This window comes from Camelus dromedarius, chromosome 29, assembly GCF_036321535.1.
Source record: "Camelus dromedarius isolate mCamDro1 chromosome 29, mCamDro1.pat, whole genome shotgun sequence".
NCBI lineage: Eukaryota > Metazoa > Chordata > Mammalia > Artiodactyla > Camelidae > Camelus > Camelus dromedarius.
The window spans coordinates 7,214,064-7,228,653 of NC_087464.1; the positions used below are offsets into that span (position 1 = coordinate 7,214,064).

General features: G+C 49.2%; 1 protein-coding gene across 3 annotated transcripts in view; it reads left to right on the top strand.

The window, feature by feature from the left end:
• Positions 1-14,204, top strand: part of TTC23 (tetratricopeptide repeat domain 23) — an 83,649-nt gene extending 69,445 nt beyond the window's left edge. For all 3 annotated transcript variants that reach the window (XM_064480535.1, XM_010985326.3, XM_010985325.3), the window contains exons 10-11: positions 11,106-11,188; positions 11,918-14,204. In XM_064480535.1, the coding sequence (XP_064336605.1) occupies positions 11,106-11,188; positions 11,918-12,032 (198 nt within the window). In that variant the 3' untranslated portion in view covers positions 12,033-14,204. The remainder of the gene's footprint in view (positions 1-11,105; positions 11,189-11,917) is intronic.
• Positions 14,205-14,590: the final 386 nt, after the last annotated feature.

Consider the following 14,590-nt stretch of genomic DNA (forward strand, 5'->3'; position numbering starts at 1 on the left):
TGATCTTAGTGGAAATGCCTCTAGTGATTCCTCATTTAATATATGCTGCCTTTGTACTAAGGTTTATATATTTTATCATGATAAGGAAGTATCCATCAGTCTCTATTTTCATATTTTTTAAGTAGAAATAATTGCTAGATTTCATCAAAGGCTTTGTCAGCATCAATGGAGATGATCATGATTCTTCTTAGATCATTTAATATGGTATATTTTATTATAATATTGAACCAACTTTGCATTCCTGGAATAAATTGCCTTAGTCATGAGGAATTATTTTCTCAATATGATTTGATTCTGTTTGCTAATATTTATTTTAGGCTTTTTGCAACAATATTTGTAAGTGATATTTGTTTAAGTATCAATGTTATTTTCCTTCCTAAAAATAATTTGGAATTTTACCTTTATTTTCTAAGCACTGAAGGATTTTGTGCCACATTAAAACTATCTAATCTTTGAAAGTTTGTACCATCTGTGAAACTCCTTAGACATGGAGCTTCTAGGGGGGAAATTTTCTTGACAATTTTCTCTATTTCTTCCATCTCTAATGGGGTCATTTTGGTAAACTATTTTTTCTAGGTAATTTATCTATTTTACTTACATTTTCAGATGGATTTGCACAGAGATTTACCAAGTAGTCTCATGAATTTTAAAATTTCTACTTTTTTAATAGTTATTTTCTCATTGTAATTCTTAGTTTTGTATTTGGATTTTCTTACTTTTTTCTTGACTGAATTAGTGGTTTGTCCATTTTGTTAATTTTTCTAAGAAACAGGATTTGAATTCCATAGGTCACTTGCCTTCCTACTCTCTATTTCATTAATTTCTGATTTTATCTTTATTCTTTCTTTCCTTGTGATTTGTTTTACCCTGTTGGAGTTTTTCCTTTCTTTTTAAATTGGCAATTTGATTCATTTGGGTTTTCATTTTTATTGATGTAAGTGTTTTAGGCTATGAATTTTCCTCATTATTGCTTTAAATGCATCTCATAAGTTCTGTCATGTTATGTTTACATTATATTAATTCATTTTAAAATGGTGAAAACCTGGGAACCTTTAAGTATCATAACTGCCCAAACCAAAAGAATTAACTTTAGTTCTGAGTGGGCAGTTCTATAACTCAAGCCTTTTCTCTTTTTGTGACTTCTGATTCTGCTACACAAGGCACCAGACTTGGTAACATGTGTGGTGCCCATTTTTTTAATGAGATAACACATGTATCTATTATCAACTAGTCAGCTTAGTCATTGGATACCTTCTATGGGCCAGTGACTGTGCTAGGCAGACCTGGGGAAAGACCATGAATAACCAAGACAAATACGCTTCTTGTCCTTGTGAGACTTTCTAGTCTCGGCAGGAAGATACATTAAACAAATCATTTCAGAGAATTTAAAAATTACGCATATGCCAAAGACGTTATGGTGAGGGAAGAGGTGAGAAGGGAAGCTGAGGGTGGCAGTTGCTCTAGGTTTTAAGCTCCATCCTCCACTTTTAAGCTCATGCTTAGTGAGTGATTGTGCCCCTGGCACTGCACTAAATGATTGAGATCTATTACCTTAAGCCCTTAGAGCAACCCTAAGAGTTGGAGGCCTCCACTCTCAGTTTTTACAAAGAAGGACACAGGCTGAAAGCATGTCTCAGCCTTGGTTGCAAAGCGAGGGGTTGTCAGAGTGGGGGTTCAACACCAGGCGGTCTCTTCTACGCCGTCATCTACTTCACAGCTTGGGCTTCCAAGTAAGGTTTTGTTTGAACAAGATCTTATACTTTAAAAAAAAAAAAAAAGTTTGGAAACCAGTGGCACAGTGGGGAGCATGCCAAAATAAGGATAAGTAGGAGCCTTTGGGTTGCCACTGACAGAATACAACTCAACTAGCTCAGGTATAAAGAACGACTGTTGTCTTGTGGTTTCCCAGGAAGCGCTGACAGGCGCATGATTCGCGGGGCAGGGACACCTCGGAGCCTCAGGAGATAGTGACAAGGCCAGATTCTCCGGCCACCAGGGCTCTCCCTCCCTAGGAGTCCTGCCTGCTTCTCTCTGCACATCCTCCTCCTCTCTCACGGCAGCTTCTCCCCTCAAGATGGAGATCAGGGCTGCCAGCCCACCAGAGTTTTGCTTCCTTTCGCCAGGGACGTTTCTCAGGCACAGCTTGGAGGATCTCAGGGCCAAGTCTGAGAGGCCTGGCTTGAATCCAGCGCCCACCCCAAATCAGCCACCAGCGGCGTGGTGGGGTGGAAGGACATGGTGCCCGCGGTGGAGGTGGTGCAGGAAACACAATCCCATAGTCAGCAGACCTGGGACAGGGTCACTAGGGCCGCTCCCTCCTTGGGGGTGTGTGCATTGAGTATAATAGGCGTGCCACAGCCCCTTCCCTTAAGAGCGTCCCAGGCCAGCGAGGGACTTACAGACTGTAAGCCCCTAACTCTGACATTATGTGTTTAGTTCTGCTACAGGTCCATCCTGTGATCAGTGTGAGGAAGGAGTTTAGGGAAGGCGTCCAAATAAGTAGTCCTGAAAAAGAGCACAGCCTAGCAGAGACAGGGATTACCAAGTGGGAGATGGGGTGGGAGAGGAGGCCCAGGGGCGAGAGAGTGGAGCCTGTTTAAGAAGCAAAAAGCCGTCGGGTAACTGCCGAGGAGCAGCTGGGAAAGACCTTGCTGTCTTGTTTGCAGGTGAAGGGGCTGAGACTTGGTCCTTTAAACAAGGATCCCAAATGTTGGCTTGCAGGTCGAATCCAGCTCACTACCTGTTTCTGTGTGGCCCCTAAGTTAAAAATAGTTTTTACAGGTGATTATAAAACCTGCAGTCATTTTACAGGTGATCGTCAATTGACTTGATGGTATAGAAGACTGACTTTGAACCCCAGCTGAGTGAAATGTTATCCCCCAAAAAGGAAACCCATTCTTTTCATTAGTACAACTAGATTACATTATTATTGTATTTTAAATTTCATTGGCAAAAGTTTGTGGCAATTTGTTTCCTCCCTTCCTCCCTAAGTACCTACACAATAGGTACGATTTTTATCTCTTGGCGCACAAGGTCTAGATAATATTTACCACCTGCCCTTTGCAGGAAAAGCTTTCTGAACCTGGCTCTAAGTGGCTGGGAGCCATTGAGGGAGTTCGAAGCAGGGCACAATAGGATTTGTTCTTTGGATTTTTTTTTAATCACAGTGAGGACAGTGTAGAGAATGGAATGGAGTGGCCCAAGAATTGAGGCAAGAGGCCTCAGTTTTCTCATCTGAAAAGTGGGGATAACAGCAGCCCTGAGCCCTCCTCCCCTCCCGATTTGTTCTCAGGCTGGGATACTGCGAGGCTTGGAGGCTTCCGGGGGCTGCCCGGGTGCAGAGCCCCGGGGGCAGGGTGGGGGGCTGGCCTGACTGAGTGCCACCCACCCTCGAGAATCTCCCGCCTCCTCTCTCCCCTGAGGAGGGGAGCTGCAATGTGGAAAAACTCCTCTCAAGGCTCTGCCCACACACTTCACTGCAGGCAGGGGAGGGAGCCAGGAATAGCAGAGGACGGCGAATGCTAGCAGCTGCGCGAGCCATCTGACTCGGGCCACACAAACCTTCCTGCGGCCCTGCTGGCTCCAGTGGGGACCAGTTCACTCCACTGCTGCCAGCTCGCCGGGCGGGCTGGTGTTGGGGTGGCTCCTGCGAGTTCCTAAGCCTCACGGCAACGCTCCAGGTCCGACCTCAGCAGCTCTGATTTGCAGACAAGGGGCCTGAAGCTCCTAGAAGTTAAGTCAATTGTCTGTGGGCAATTTACTGTTAAGTAAAGCCCAGACTTTCCTTAATGCCAGTGGTTCGCCAAGTATGGGTCTTAAACCTCCTGCATCACGGTCACCTTCTGAACCAGAGTCTCTGGCAGGGGCCCAGGGGCCCAGGCACCTGCATTTTAGCTTCTGCAGGAAGCCTGAGAATCACTGCGCTGGGCCCCAGACCCACCAGCAGGACTGAAAGTCAGCTCAGCTTCAGGAAACTCTCAGGTTTCATCCCTCCCAGCGCCTGCAGTACAGGTTGGTGACTTTTTCCCCCTTAGTTTGGCCTCATTAACCGTCAGCCCTGAAAACAATGACTTTGACATTTTAAAGCTATCTGGCCACTTGCCAGAGTCAGAGAGGAAAGGGTTGAAATGTGTATCTCTGAGGGCTGTGCCCGCCATGGTACACGCGGTCCTCATGCCCACTTGTCCCCTTGTCCCCACCTGAGGACAGGGGCTGGCCGCTCCCGGAACCCCAGGGCACCCACAGGCCTTTAAACGTGCCTGTCGCATCTGCTGCTGAGCTGGGCTTTCTCAAATGCCATATTTAGCCCTGGGCTCGGCAGAGCCAGCAGCAGCTCTCTGAAGCTCCTGGCCCAGGGTTTCTCTTGTTTTTATCACAGCAACAGCTGCATTCCTCCACGTTTTCAACTCTGGAGCAGGAATCCATTGAATACTGGCCTTTCCAGATGTGCCCTCCTGGGCTGAATGGCCCAGGCAGGGTCCTGTGGGCATGGAAAACAGGAAGCATGAGAAACAAAGCAGGATTAAATCACTGAAAAGAAAACCACACTACTGATCTGCCTTTCAACGCATCTGCCTGCAGGGGAAAATTGGAGAACTCTGTTGGCTCCAAATGGAAATTTCCACAGCAAAAAGTTGACGTTTTTTGCAACATGGAGACCTGGATTTTCATCCACGTGAAAGGCTACAAAAAAGAATTCACAGACTGTTTCCTGGGTCAGAAGTATCTCAGGACTAACCCTGGGCCCACTGATTACAGTGTGAAGTCGAGGTTGGGTACCACCTTAATCTGGCCTCCCTCTTAGGTGCTGTCCTCATCAGGGTTCATTCCACGGCCTGATTACTTTACAGCCATGAACATTAAACATCTCCACAAAAGAACAACAACTGTATGTGACCTCTTGCTCCAAGAAGTTCAAAGCCCACTGTAATGAGCCATTTGAAAAAAGACGAAGGAAAATGGTTTTCATTCATAGGTTGTATGTGACAAAGCCAGCCCTGGAAGGGTCCTACGTGGTCCTGGGTCAAGACTCTTGAACAAGCCGTCAGGTCCTGTCTATTCCAGCCATTCCTTCCACCAGCCAAACACACAGGGCCTTCTTGTGGACGGCCATGTTTCATACACCGTTCACGTCCCATCATTCCATCAGTGGCCCACTTAGTTTTACTTTCCCTTTCGCATAGGTGGTGTTTTCCTTGTCGCCCTGGACACCGGGAAGCCCAGAGGCAAGTTTGGAGTCCCTACGGAGCCCCGTGTTAGCCCACACTGTTCGCATGGGTAGAGTCTCATTCGTCCTTGATTCTTATTTTTCTAATCGTCTTTGACTTAACCCACTGTTGGACCACAGCCCTCCCCCTCAAATCCTTTTTGAAAGAGAGAAAGGTCATAATGACACTGATTTTATGTATGAAATCCTGTTCTTGGTTTGAGAGGCATGCTGAGAGACACTTCAGGCACTCATTAGTTCCTGAGAGATGTTTGTAAACTGGTTGATACGGTATGAGAATGGGAGCTGATGGTTGAGGGGGGTCAAGGTCATCCATTCCTCACCTTCGGTGGGGAAAGTGTGGAGCCTCCCTTGCTGGCTGCGGGCTGGATGGAAATCAGAATTCCAGGTCTCTTGGCCACAGGCCGCCCTGGCATTGTCTGCTGCCAGGAAGAGGTGCTCTCCTCCGGGTCAGGCCCCCTCACCATAGCAGTCCAGGCACAGTGCCCCCTACCTTTGCTGCCCTCCTTGGAGAACACACATGGGCACTGTACAGGGACTGACCATGATAAGCTGCATTTGCTGCGGAAAGCTCTTCCAGTATCAGAACTCTTACCGTGGCTTGGTGAGTGCACGATGTCTTAGAAGCTCCAAAATTAGCATCAGTATGTGGAGGGTGCAGAACTGTGGCTCCGGGCAGACCATCCTGGCCTGAGACTGTCTGGTGACTTGTCAAAACCTCACTGGATGCAGGAGAACCGTGAGTTTATGGGTGGATGGCCAGGGATGGAGGGAAAGGCAAAACCTCCTCCTCCATAAATTCAGTGTGACCTTAAACACGTGGAAAGAGTGATGCCAACAAGGCTGGTGCTGCTGCACTGACTCAGGAAAGCTGGGCAAGCGAAATGGGCCAGGGAAAGGTAGCTCGAAAGGCTGTTTTAAGAAGGTCTGGATTTCTTGTCTGTCTGGCTCAGAAATAGGCAAGCTGTCCACTTTAAAAAGAAAAGCTACGTTCCTCTGTGGGCACACGGCGGGCGTCCCCTGGAGCAAGTCCTGCTGCTGCATTTGTTTTCTAAATATTTGTGTTGCAGTTGTCCTGGAGAGAAATGACAGTAGCTTGCTCCAAGACAGGGGCCAGGGGATGGAGGAAAGCCGTGGGGGAGTTGAGGGATGTCGATGAGGGCAGAGACCCCACGGCACTTGAGGTGAGGCGTCAGGGAGACAGCGAGGGTGACGTCCACACCTCCAAGACTGGCACTCAGACACTCAGCGAGAGCTTTTCAGACGGGCCGCTCTGAGCAGCCGTGTGAGGGGCAGTGCCTGGGCCCCCTCCGTTCTGTTCTCCTCTCCTGTTTCCCTTGTCCTAGGGCCCCGGGTCCCACCCTACCTGCATTTCTCGTGGGAGGCTTCCTACCCACCTGTGCAGTAATCATCGGGTCTCAGAATTAGTGGCCCTCCAGGTAAGGAAGCTGCTGGCGTGTGTGTGTGTGTGTGTGTGTGTGTGTGTGTGTGAGAGAGAGAGAGAGAGAGAGAAGAGAGAAACAGGGTATGCTCCCTCAAACACTTCCCGCTTCTGCCTGGGACCCCACCCCCACCCCTACCTGGTGCTCTTCACGTGCTTGAGTCCCCATCCTGCAGGTCTCAACCCCGAGGTCACCTCAGAGAGGCCTTCACTGACCCAAGAACCGTCTACCACCACTGAAACCCCTCCTTTGTGTGTGGGGGTGCTAGTTAATTAGGGTTATTTACTTAATTTTTTTAACAAAGGTTCTGGGGAATTGAACCCAGGACCTCGTGCACACTAAGCACACACTCTACCACTTGAACTAAACCTGCCCCCTCTCCTCCTTTATTCTTTCACAGCCTACATTCTCTTTTCTTTTCCACAGCTCTCATCAGGAGCTGTGATGACGTGTTTGTTTACATATTTTTAAATACCTGGTTCCCCCACTCCAGAAAAGCCCCCACCCCTTGCTCCATCACTGAGGTGGACACAGGCTTGGCCTATGGCGGGTGCTTGGCAAACACCTGCAGAAAGGCGTGGTGGTGGCAGTGGAAGACGCAGGCCCAGCGCACAAGGCTGGCGCTGACGGGCTCGGGGAAACCAAGCCCCACACGTGTGACCCGTTTTTAGAGGAAGATGCTGTCTGGTGAATTGTGTCTTGCTTCGTCCTTTCAATTCCCCCGAGTTCATCATCTAAGTAATCATTTCTGCTTGCCTGGTAAAGATAGGTAAATGAAAGCATATTTGTGTTTTTCTAAACTTTTAAGATATTTCACACTTCCATGTATTTTGGTTTCTGGTGTCTTAAGAGTAGCCTTGAGAATTGACATGAAAATAGAAGCACAGCTCGTGAGGTCCTGGGTAATTTCTCCTCCCAGAAGAAATACTCTAGCATCAGACAAGATGTGTAAAGAAGAGGAGTGATTTCAGTTCCTGAGCATTAGAGTTGCTTAAAAACCTTTTCCTTTCTCTGGCTTTGTTTTTCATTTCATGTAAAGACAAAATACACACACTAGCATGACAGGCTTGGCGCCGACCCTTACCAGGCATGAAAACGTGTCTGTCTCCATTTTCCATCATGGAGTCGCATAGCCTTGCAAGTGAAATGGCTCTTTGCTTGCAGCCCTGGCTTCTGTTAATAAATAGGACGTGTCCTGGCAGCACCTTCATTGTGTGAAATTTCCCAATAGAAATGACGATGTGGTTTCAGGACTTAAGGCTGGAGGTTGAGGCAGAAGAGGAGGGCTCAGGGCCCCCAACCCACTTCTGCAGAGGCGCTGCTGTGAAAATAAACGGCCCTGCGTACCAACTGCTGATATTCAGAGATCCCCTCACATCAGAAAATATGCTTCCTCATGACTTGAGTCTTTAACTGTTGTGGTTCTCCAAAGCCAGAGTAGAGTCAGCTAACCTCCAGCCAGAGCTGCCCCTGAACCACCTGACTGTCCCCGCGGGGAAGGTGAGAGCTGGGGCACAGAGGAGGCCGGAGCTAGGACAGCAAATGGATGCCTCCTATCCCAGCTTGCTTGGCTCCTGGGAGCCTTAGAAACCTAACTTTCAAAACCCAAAGTCGTATCACGTATAATTTTTAAGATTCTCATCAAATGCTTAAGGATGTGTCAGTTCCCCAGGCTTCATGCGTTACTCCTGGGAAAAAACAGCCTGGTGGTCGGCGCTCTTTCTTATTGGACTTGCCTGGATTATGGTGGAGGCTGGGAACCCTGACCCACAACAGGGCTTCCTTACCAGGGGTTTCAGTGGCTGATGTATCACAGGAGCCCTGTGGTCCAGTCATGTCTTAAGGCTGCAGATAAGAATTTGGTCGATCAGTTGATCTTTTGCTTCACTTATTTAGTTATTCATTCATTTAGCAAATGCTGCATCTACTTATGTGCCGGGGACACAAAGGTGAGCAAAACAAACATGGCCCCTTTGGGGACAGCTCGCAGGCTGGTGTAAAAGCTCCCTTTTGTCTTCCTGCAGGGGGAGGAAAGCTCCTTGTTTGGTATTTAAGGAATAATAAAAACAGAAATGACTCCTCCCAACCCCTGCAGATAAAATCAAAGAGAACACATGCAGTGTAACAACTTCCTAAAATTCACCTGGATACTCGAAATTTCAGTTTTTTTGCTCACTTCAAAGAAAAGTGAGAAACACCCTTTGGAGGCCGATTTCAGACCGGAGTGCAGTGGCCTCCTTGGAAGAACCTGGAGAGCACAAAATGCCTTAATTCCTGGTGGAGAATGTTGTCCTGTCGAGGTCTGGGGAGCTCTTTACCTAGTTCAGTGAGATGTTTACAATGCCTGGTTCCCAGTAGGTTCAATTAACATTCATTGACTTTGTCTCTGTCAACGCCTCTGTTTTTAGCAAAAGAATTGAAATATCTACTTCACACAAAAAAATGCTTAAGCGAATTTAGCTAAGAGCCACGGAACGTTGAAAAATTCAATTTATGTTTCTTAGATAAGCATACAGCTACGTAAAGCATTTCCTAGTAAGAGTCAGTAGTGGATTATTTCGCTGTTTGAGTGAAGGCCATTTCAGTTCCTGGATGAACCGTTTTTTTCCGTCTCGGTGCCCGGCGTGGCCTCCCTGGGCACTGTCAGCAGAAAGGGGGTTGGGTAGGGGCTGAAGACCTGTTCCCCCCTCCTAGTCGACATCCCTTTACATCTCTTGTCACTTCAGCTCTAGTTTTGGGCAAGTTTCCTGAGTGAGAATTAAGTAGCCTTAACAAAACCTGTGACAGCAGGAAGAGAAGAGCCTTGACTGCTGGGGTCAAGTGGGTAGGATGCGAGTGGGCTCACCTCTCTCTGGGGCTGGTTACTGAAAAGGGTCGCTTTACCCAACCACGACCCTCTCTCCTAACTACTGTCTCTACTAACATCACACGCCCTGTGAAAGCGATCAACACCCCAGGTCTGGGCTGGAGGTGGTTAGCCGAGAACCAGTGAGAATCCGCCTAAGTACTGTCAGTTGCCGCGTCATTCTTCCCAGAAATCTGTTGCATATTCAGTTAATAATATCTCTTTCCCTAGAGGATGAGCCCAGGAGAAGGAGCTTCAGTAACCAAAGGGGCAGGATGGAAATTCCTCCTGAGTTTTAGATTTTGGAGGCCACCTCCTAAGGCAGAGTGAACTGAGACCTCAGGGTGCCTCTAATAATCATTGCAATGTCGGTCAAATTCTGAATCCTCAGTGAGTGAATCAACACCAAGGCATGTTGACATCAACTCCTCTCAAAATGAGCTGCACGGGAGGCACGCGTACATACGTCAGTGGGAAGTTTGGGTGGGCTTACAATTAGACCTGATCTTTCACACTGAGTGAAGGTATTCCTGGCCGAGCTGGAGAAAATGCAGTCTGTTCTGGCAAGATGTGCGAGCCCTGGAGAGAGGCCGCCCCCTGACAAACACGAGTGAAGGGAGAGCTCTCTTGCTTCCTGCTTGCTGTCCCGGTCTGAGCCCTCCTCTGCCGGGCCCTGTGCGGCCAGCACCCGGGCTTCCTGCGGCTGTGAGCCAGACCAGGTGGAGCGCAGGAAGAGGTTACATCACGTGTCACGGGTGTCTGTCCCCTTCTACGTCCCCTCAAAGCAGCACAGAACTTCCTTGAGGTTCCTACACTTCCAAGGTCACAACAATCTCTCTGGATTAAAGCAACACTAGCTCAAACCCAGGGAACCAGCAGCCAGGCCAGGGCCCCAGTGCAGATTCAGAACGCCTGGGACTCGCCTGGTGGAGGTGGCTGGGACCCCTGCCTTTACAGAACTTGGGTTGTACATTAACTAGAATAGCAGAAAAGGTCTCCTGTTTCTTTGTGTTATATCATTCAGCTAAGAAACAGTGAATATTTTCTGTTATTTAAAAAAAAAATCCTGCCATCCTCCTGTCTAATACTATTTCTTTCCTCCAAAAGGCAACCACATTCTCAGATTCCAGAACCACATTCTCAATTCCTTCAACTGAACCAGACATTCAGATGGTTTTGGTATTTTCCACAGCTTACATTTTGGCTGCCTGCTGTTTAATTTTCCCAAAGACCTAAAAATGGTTGGCGGATCGGAATGAATACATAGACTTCAGTAGGAAGTCCCCAAACCCTCTTGCCTTTATTTTCTAGACATACAAGTTTTAAACACAGTCTTGCATACAGGTAGTCACAGAGAGTTCTATAAAATAGTGCTATAACTGTCCATTTGTTTCCTGGATCCCCCAGCGTCTCTAAGTTGAAGGTCAGACCGCCCCTAGGAGAGACCCTGAGAATGCACTAATTCCGTCATGACTCGCATGGGTCTATGAATGAAGCATTCTTTCTCTCGTTCGGGGGAGACTTGATTTTCCTGCAAAATGCTCTTGGTGACATTTCCATAACCTCATGATTACTACTTGGTTTTCTGCAGTGTCTTCAGATTCAGACCCTCCTGTATGGACCGCAGGACAAGAGGACTCTGGCCACCCAGCAGACCATCGACGTCCTGTCCAGGTGAGTTGGCCTCCCCTCACGCTGCCCTTTGACGTCAGAATCTCAGAGGGAGCCGGTTCTCTAAGGGTCTGTGGCACTTCCCACGGAGAGTTTCACTAACTGATTTCCCCTAACTCATACACTAGGCCAGACCAGTTCCTTTGAAAACCCAGCTGGAAAATATCTCCTTGCCAGATACTAGGAAGAAATTAGCTCTTGAATAATGTCCGAAACACACGCTGGGATTCATTCTCCTGCAGGTCATCTCACCTGCTGGAGGGCGAGGGCACAGAGCTCAGCTCGGCCTGCTGGGGCCTGGCCTCGGTCCTCCCATGCCTCCCAGGCGGAGATTGCGAGCCCCCTGACTTCACCGTGAAGGCGGGCCTACGGCTGTCTCAGCCCCGGAGCAGAGGCCCGCCTCGCCGGGCCTGTGGGCTGACGGCCGAGTCCTCGCTGGGGAAGGCCCGCGGGCGGGTGCGGTGGCAGGGCCACCGTCTCGGAGCCTGCCCTGTGGGCCCCAGCTCTTTAGCAGCTGAGGGTTGATGTGTCAGCTCAGCGAGAATGGTCCCTGAGAAATCAGAAAGTGGGAGAGAAAGCCTCGAGTTTTGTGCTCCTGTGCCACGATTCCCCTCCCATTTACATCCCTCCTGAGGCACCTTCATGAACGTACCTTGGCAACTGCTAGGCTCGTCTTCCCAGCAGCCGAGGTCCGAGGGGCGCCCACTCACCCCACCCTCTGCTTGTTTGCAGGGCCCCCGAGGTGGCCGTGAAGCCCAGGCAGGCCCCAAAAGCCAAGCCGGCCTTCTGCACCAGTGGGCCACAGCCCACCATGCTGGGGAAGGCCAGGCCCGGCGCAGCCGACTGAGACCCCCCCAACTCGCCCCCAGAAAGCTGGGCAGGCCTGGGTGCCGGGGTTTCGGGTGCTGTATCAGTCTGTCCAACTAGAGGATGGAACAGCCACCGCACAGATTTTCAAGGCTGACTCTGCTCCAAATGCAACAGCGAGACTGTGCCCCTCCCGTGGACCCCATTCTGGCCGTGGGTGCCCTTCAGGGTGACCTGGTGCTTCTATCAGACATTTTTCTTTTTACCACTTTCGTGGTTTTTCCTGACAGTAAGAATTTTCACCCATCAGCACTATTGTGGCCAAAAAGCTTCTCTTCAAAAGTTCAAAACTTCCTGTGCAGGAGGCTAGACCCAACACCTGGTATTATGTATTTATTTCTATATATTATGTAGCCCCTCAGGCAGGTCTGGAGTTAGATTTGGAGCAATAAAGTCCTGGAAAAAGCTCCTTCTTCTAGGAAGTTAACAGGGATTGAGAAGAAAATGCTAATAAAGGGAAACCGCTGGGAGTGCTGGGGTCAGTATGTGCTTTTAAAATGAAGCCTGTGTCAGAGCCCCGCAGAGCCCCACAGAGCTCCGCAGAGCCCCGCAGAGCCCCGCAAGGGGCACAGAGGATCCCCCTCACTCGTGTCACTCACTCACTGAATCTGGTGGAGCACCCAGGATGTACCGGGCATGTGCTAAGAACTGGGGACACAACAATAAACAAGGCACAGTGTCCCCATCCTCTGAGAACTTGCTGTTGAATGCAGACGCTAGTCACTAAACACATGATGGTGGAGCTGGTGGAGACAACAGAGGGAAAGAACCAGGTACGATGGGGCAGGTGATGAACAGACCTGACTTGGCCTAGAGGTCAGAGGCGGCCGGTGCAGGGAGTGGCGAGAGATGAGCAGGAGGAAGGCTGACTCCCTGCTGCTGCCTCCTGTGGCCTCCACTCCAGGCAGAAACATGGCTGCTGCTCTGAAGCTTTTTTTTTTTTTTGAATTGGCACAGCCCTTGGCCCCCTGCTCTCCCAGCTGTGTTCTGGGTTCAGCATGTAGCGGGGAGGGTGGGGTGGAGTGAGCGCTCGTGTCCACAGTGGTCTTCAGTCCCCTGGGGGAGAGGCCATCAGCATTCAAGTACAGAAGACCAGAGTGGCATGTCTGAGCACCTGTGCCCATGCAGTCAGCGATGAGATCCAGGGCTGGAAGGAGGGGGGTGAGCACACACAGGGTGGGGTGGGGGTGGGAGCACTGTTTCTTCTCCCCACCTCATCCCATGGCCTGTGGCCCAGCAGGGCTGCAGGCTGGTGTGAAGATGGCTCCTTTCCGCTCCAACACCCAGTAGGAACACCAAAACCACTCTGGCTCCATTTGTGCTGGGCGCCACCTTGACAACTGATGGAAATAAACCAAAAAGTTTCGTGACAGGGTGGGGAAGGGCTGGGTCCCTAGTCCTCCTTAACAGTGTGACAGCTGACCACACAGGCCACTCCTGCTGGTACTCACACATCCCAGACAGGTCTGTGGGATGAAGGCAGCATTCAAAGGTGTCAGACCGGGTCACTACTCACCAAGTGACTATCTGGTTGAAGACACGGGTTTTGACGTGGGTGGTAGAATAAATGTTTTAAATACATACCACACTCGAGCCTGCCAGGGGCTGTCTATGTACCTTCAAAGTTCCTATGCTGAAGCCCTAAACCCCAAGTGTTTAAGGTGGGGCCTCTGGGAGGTAATTAGTACATGAGGGTGAAGTCCCACGAATGGGATTAGTGCCCGTATAAGAAGAGACACAAGAGAAACAATCTCTTTCCACCATGTGCGGGCACAGCACGAAGGCAGCTGTCTGCAAGCCAGGGAGCGTGCCCCCACCAGGAACGAACCCACCAACACCTTGATCTTGGACTTCTAGCCTCCAGAACTGCAAGAAATAAACGTCCACTTTTTAAGCGTCCCAGCCCATGGCATTCTGTTGTAGCAGCCTGCGCAGACCAAGAGAGTCCATGCTGGGTTTTTGAAAAAAAAACAAAATGTGATTTGTGATGTTACTTCTCCCTTTTCTGTATCTTGTAGGATAACACCTTGACAGCACAGAAACTAGAACACTTTTTAAAAAAAAATTTAGCCCCTACCCTGGGAAAGAATGGATTTAGGAATGTCCCACCGAAAGTCTCCCATCTATTAAATGTGTTAACTTCAAAATGAAAGGAAGACTCAAGCTGTTCACGTTTTTTTGTTGTTTTTGTTTTTGGTAAAAGGCTACAAACAGGTAAGGGTATTGACTCCTTTGTCTCAAACTAGTGCAATTTTTTCAAGCTCCTAAGGAACAGCCATGATGAACCATTCCATCCAGTCTGCACCGAAGGTTAGTAGTGAACCATCTTGGTGTGCTCAGGACTGTTCTGGTTTTAGCAATGGGAAGTCCCATGTCTCAGGAGACCCCTCCACTCAAGGCAAAACAGGATGGTTGGTCACCCCATTGCCACCAGCCTTCCAGACTGTCGTGATGACATTCTTACCACAAACCGTGCAGTCTGAATTTGAATACAAGCCAGTTGGGTTTACACTCTGCCCTGCTTTCTAGTTCTGTGCT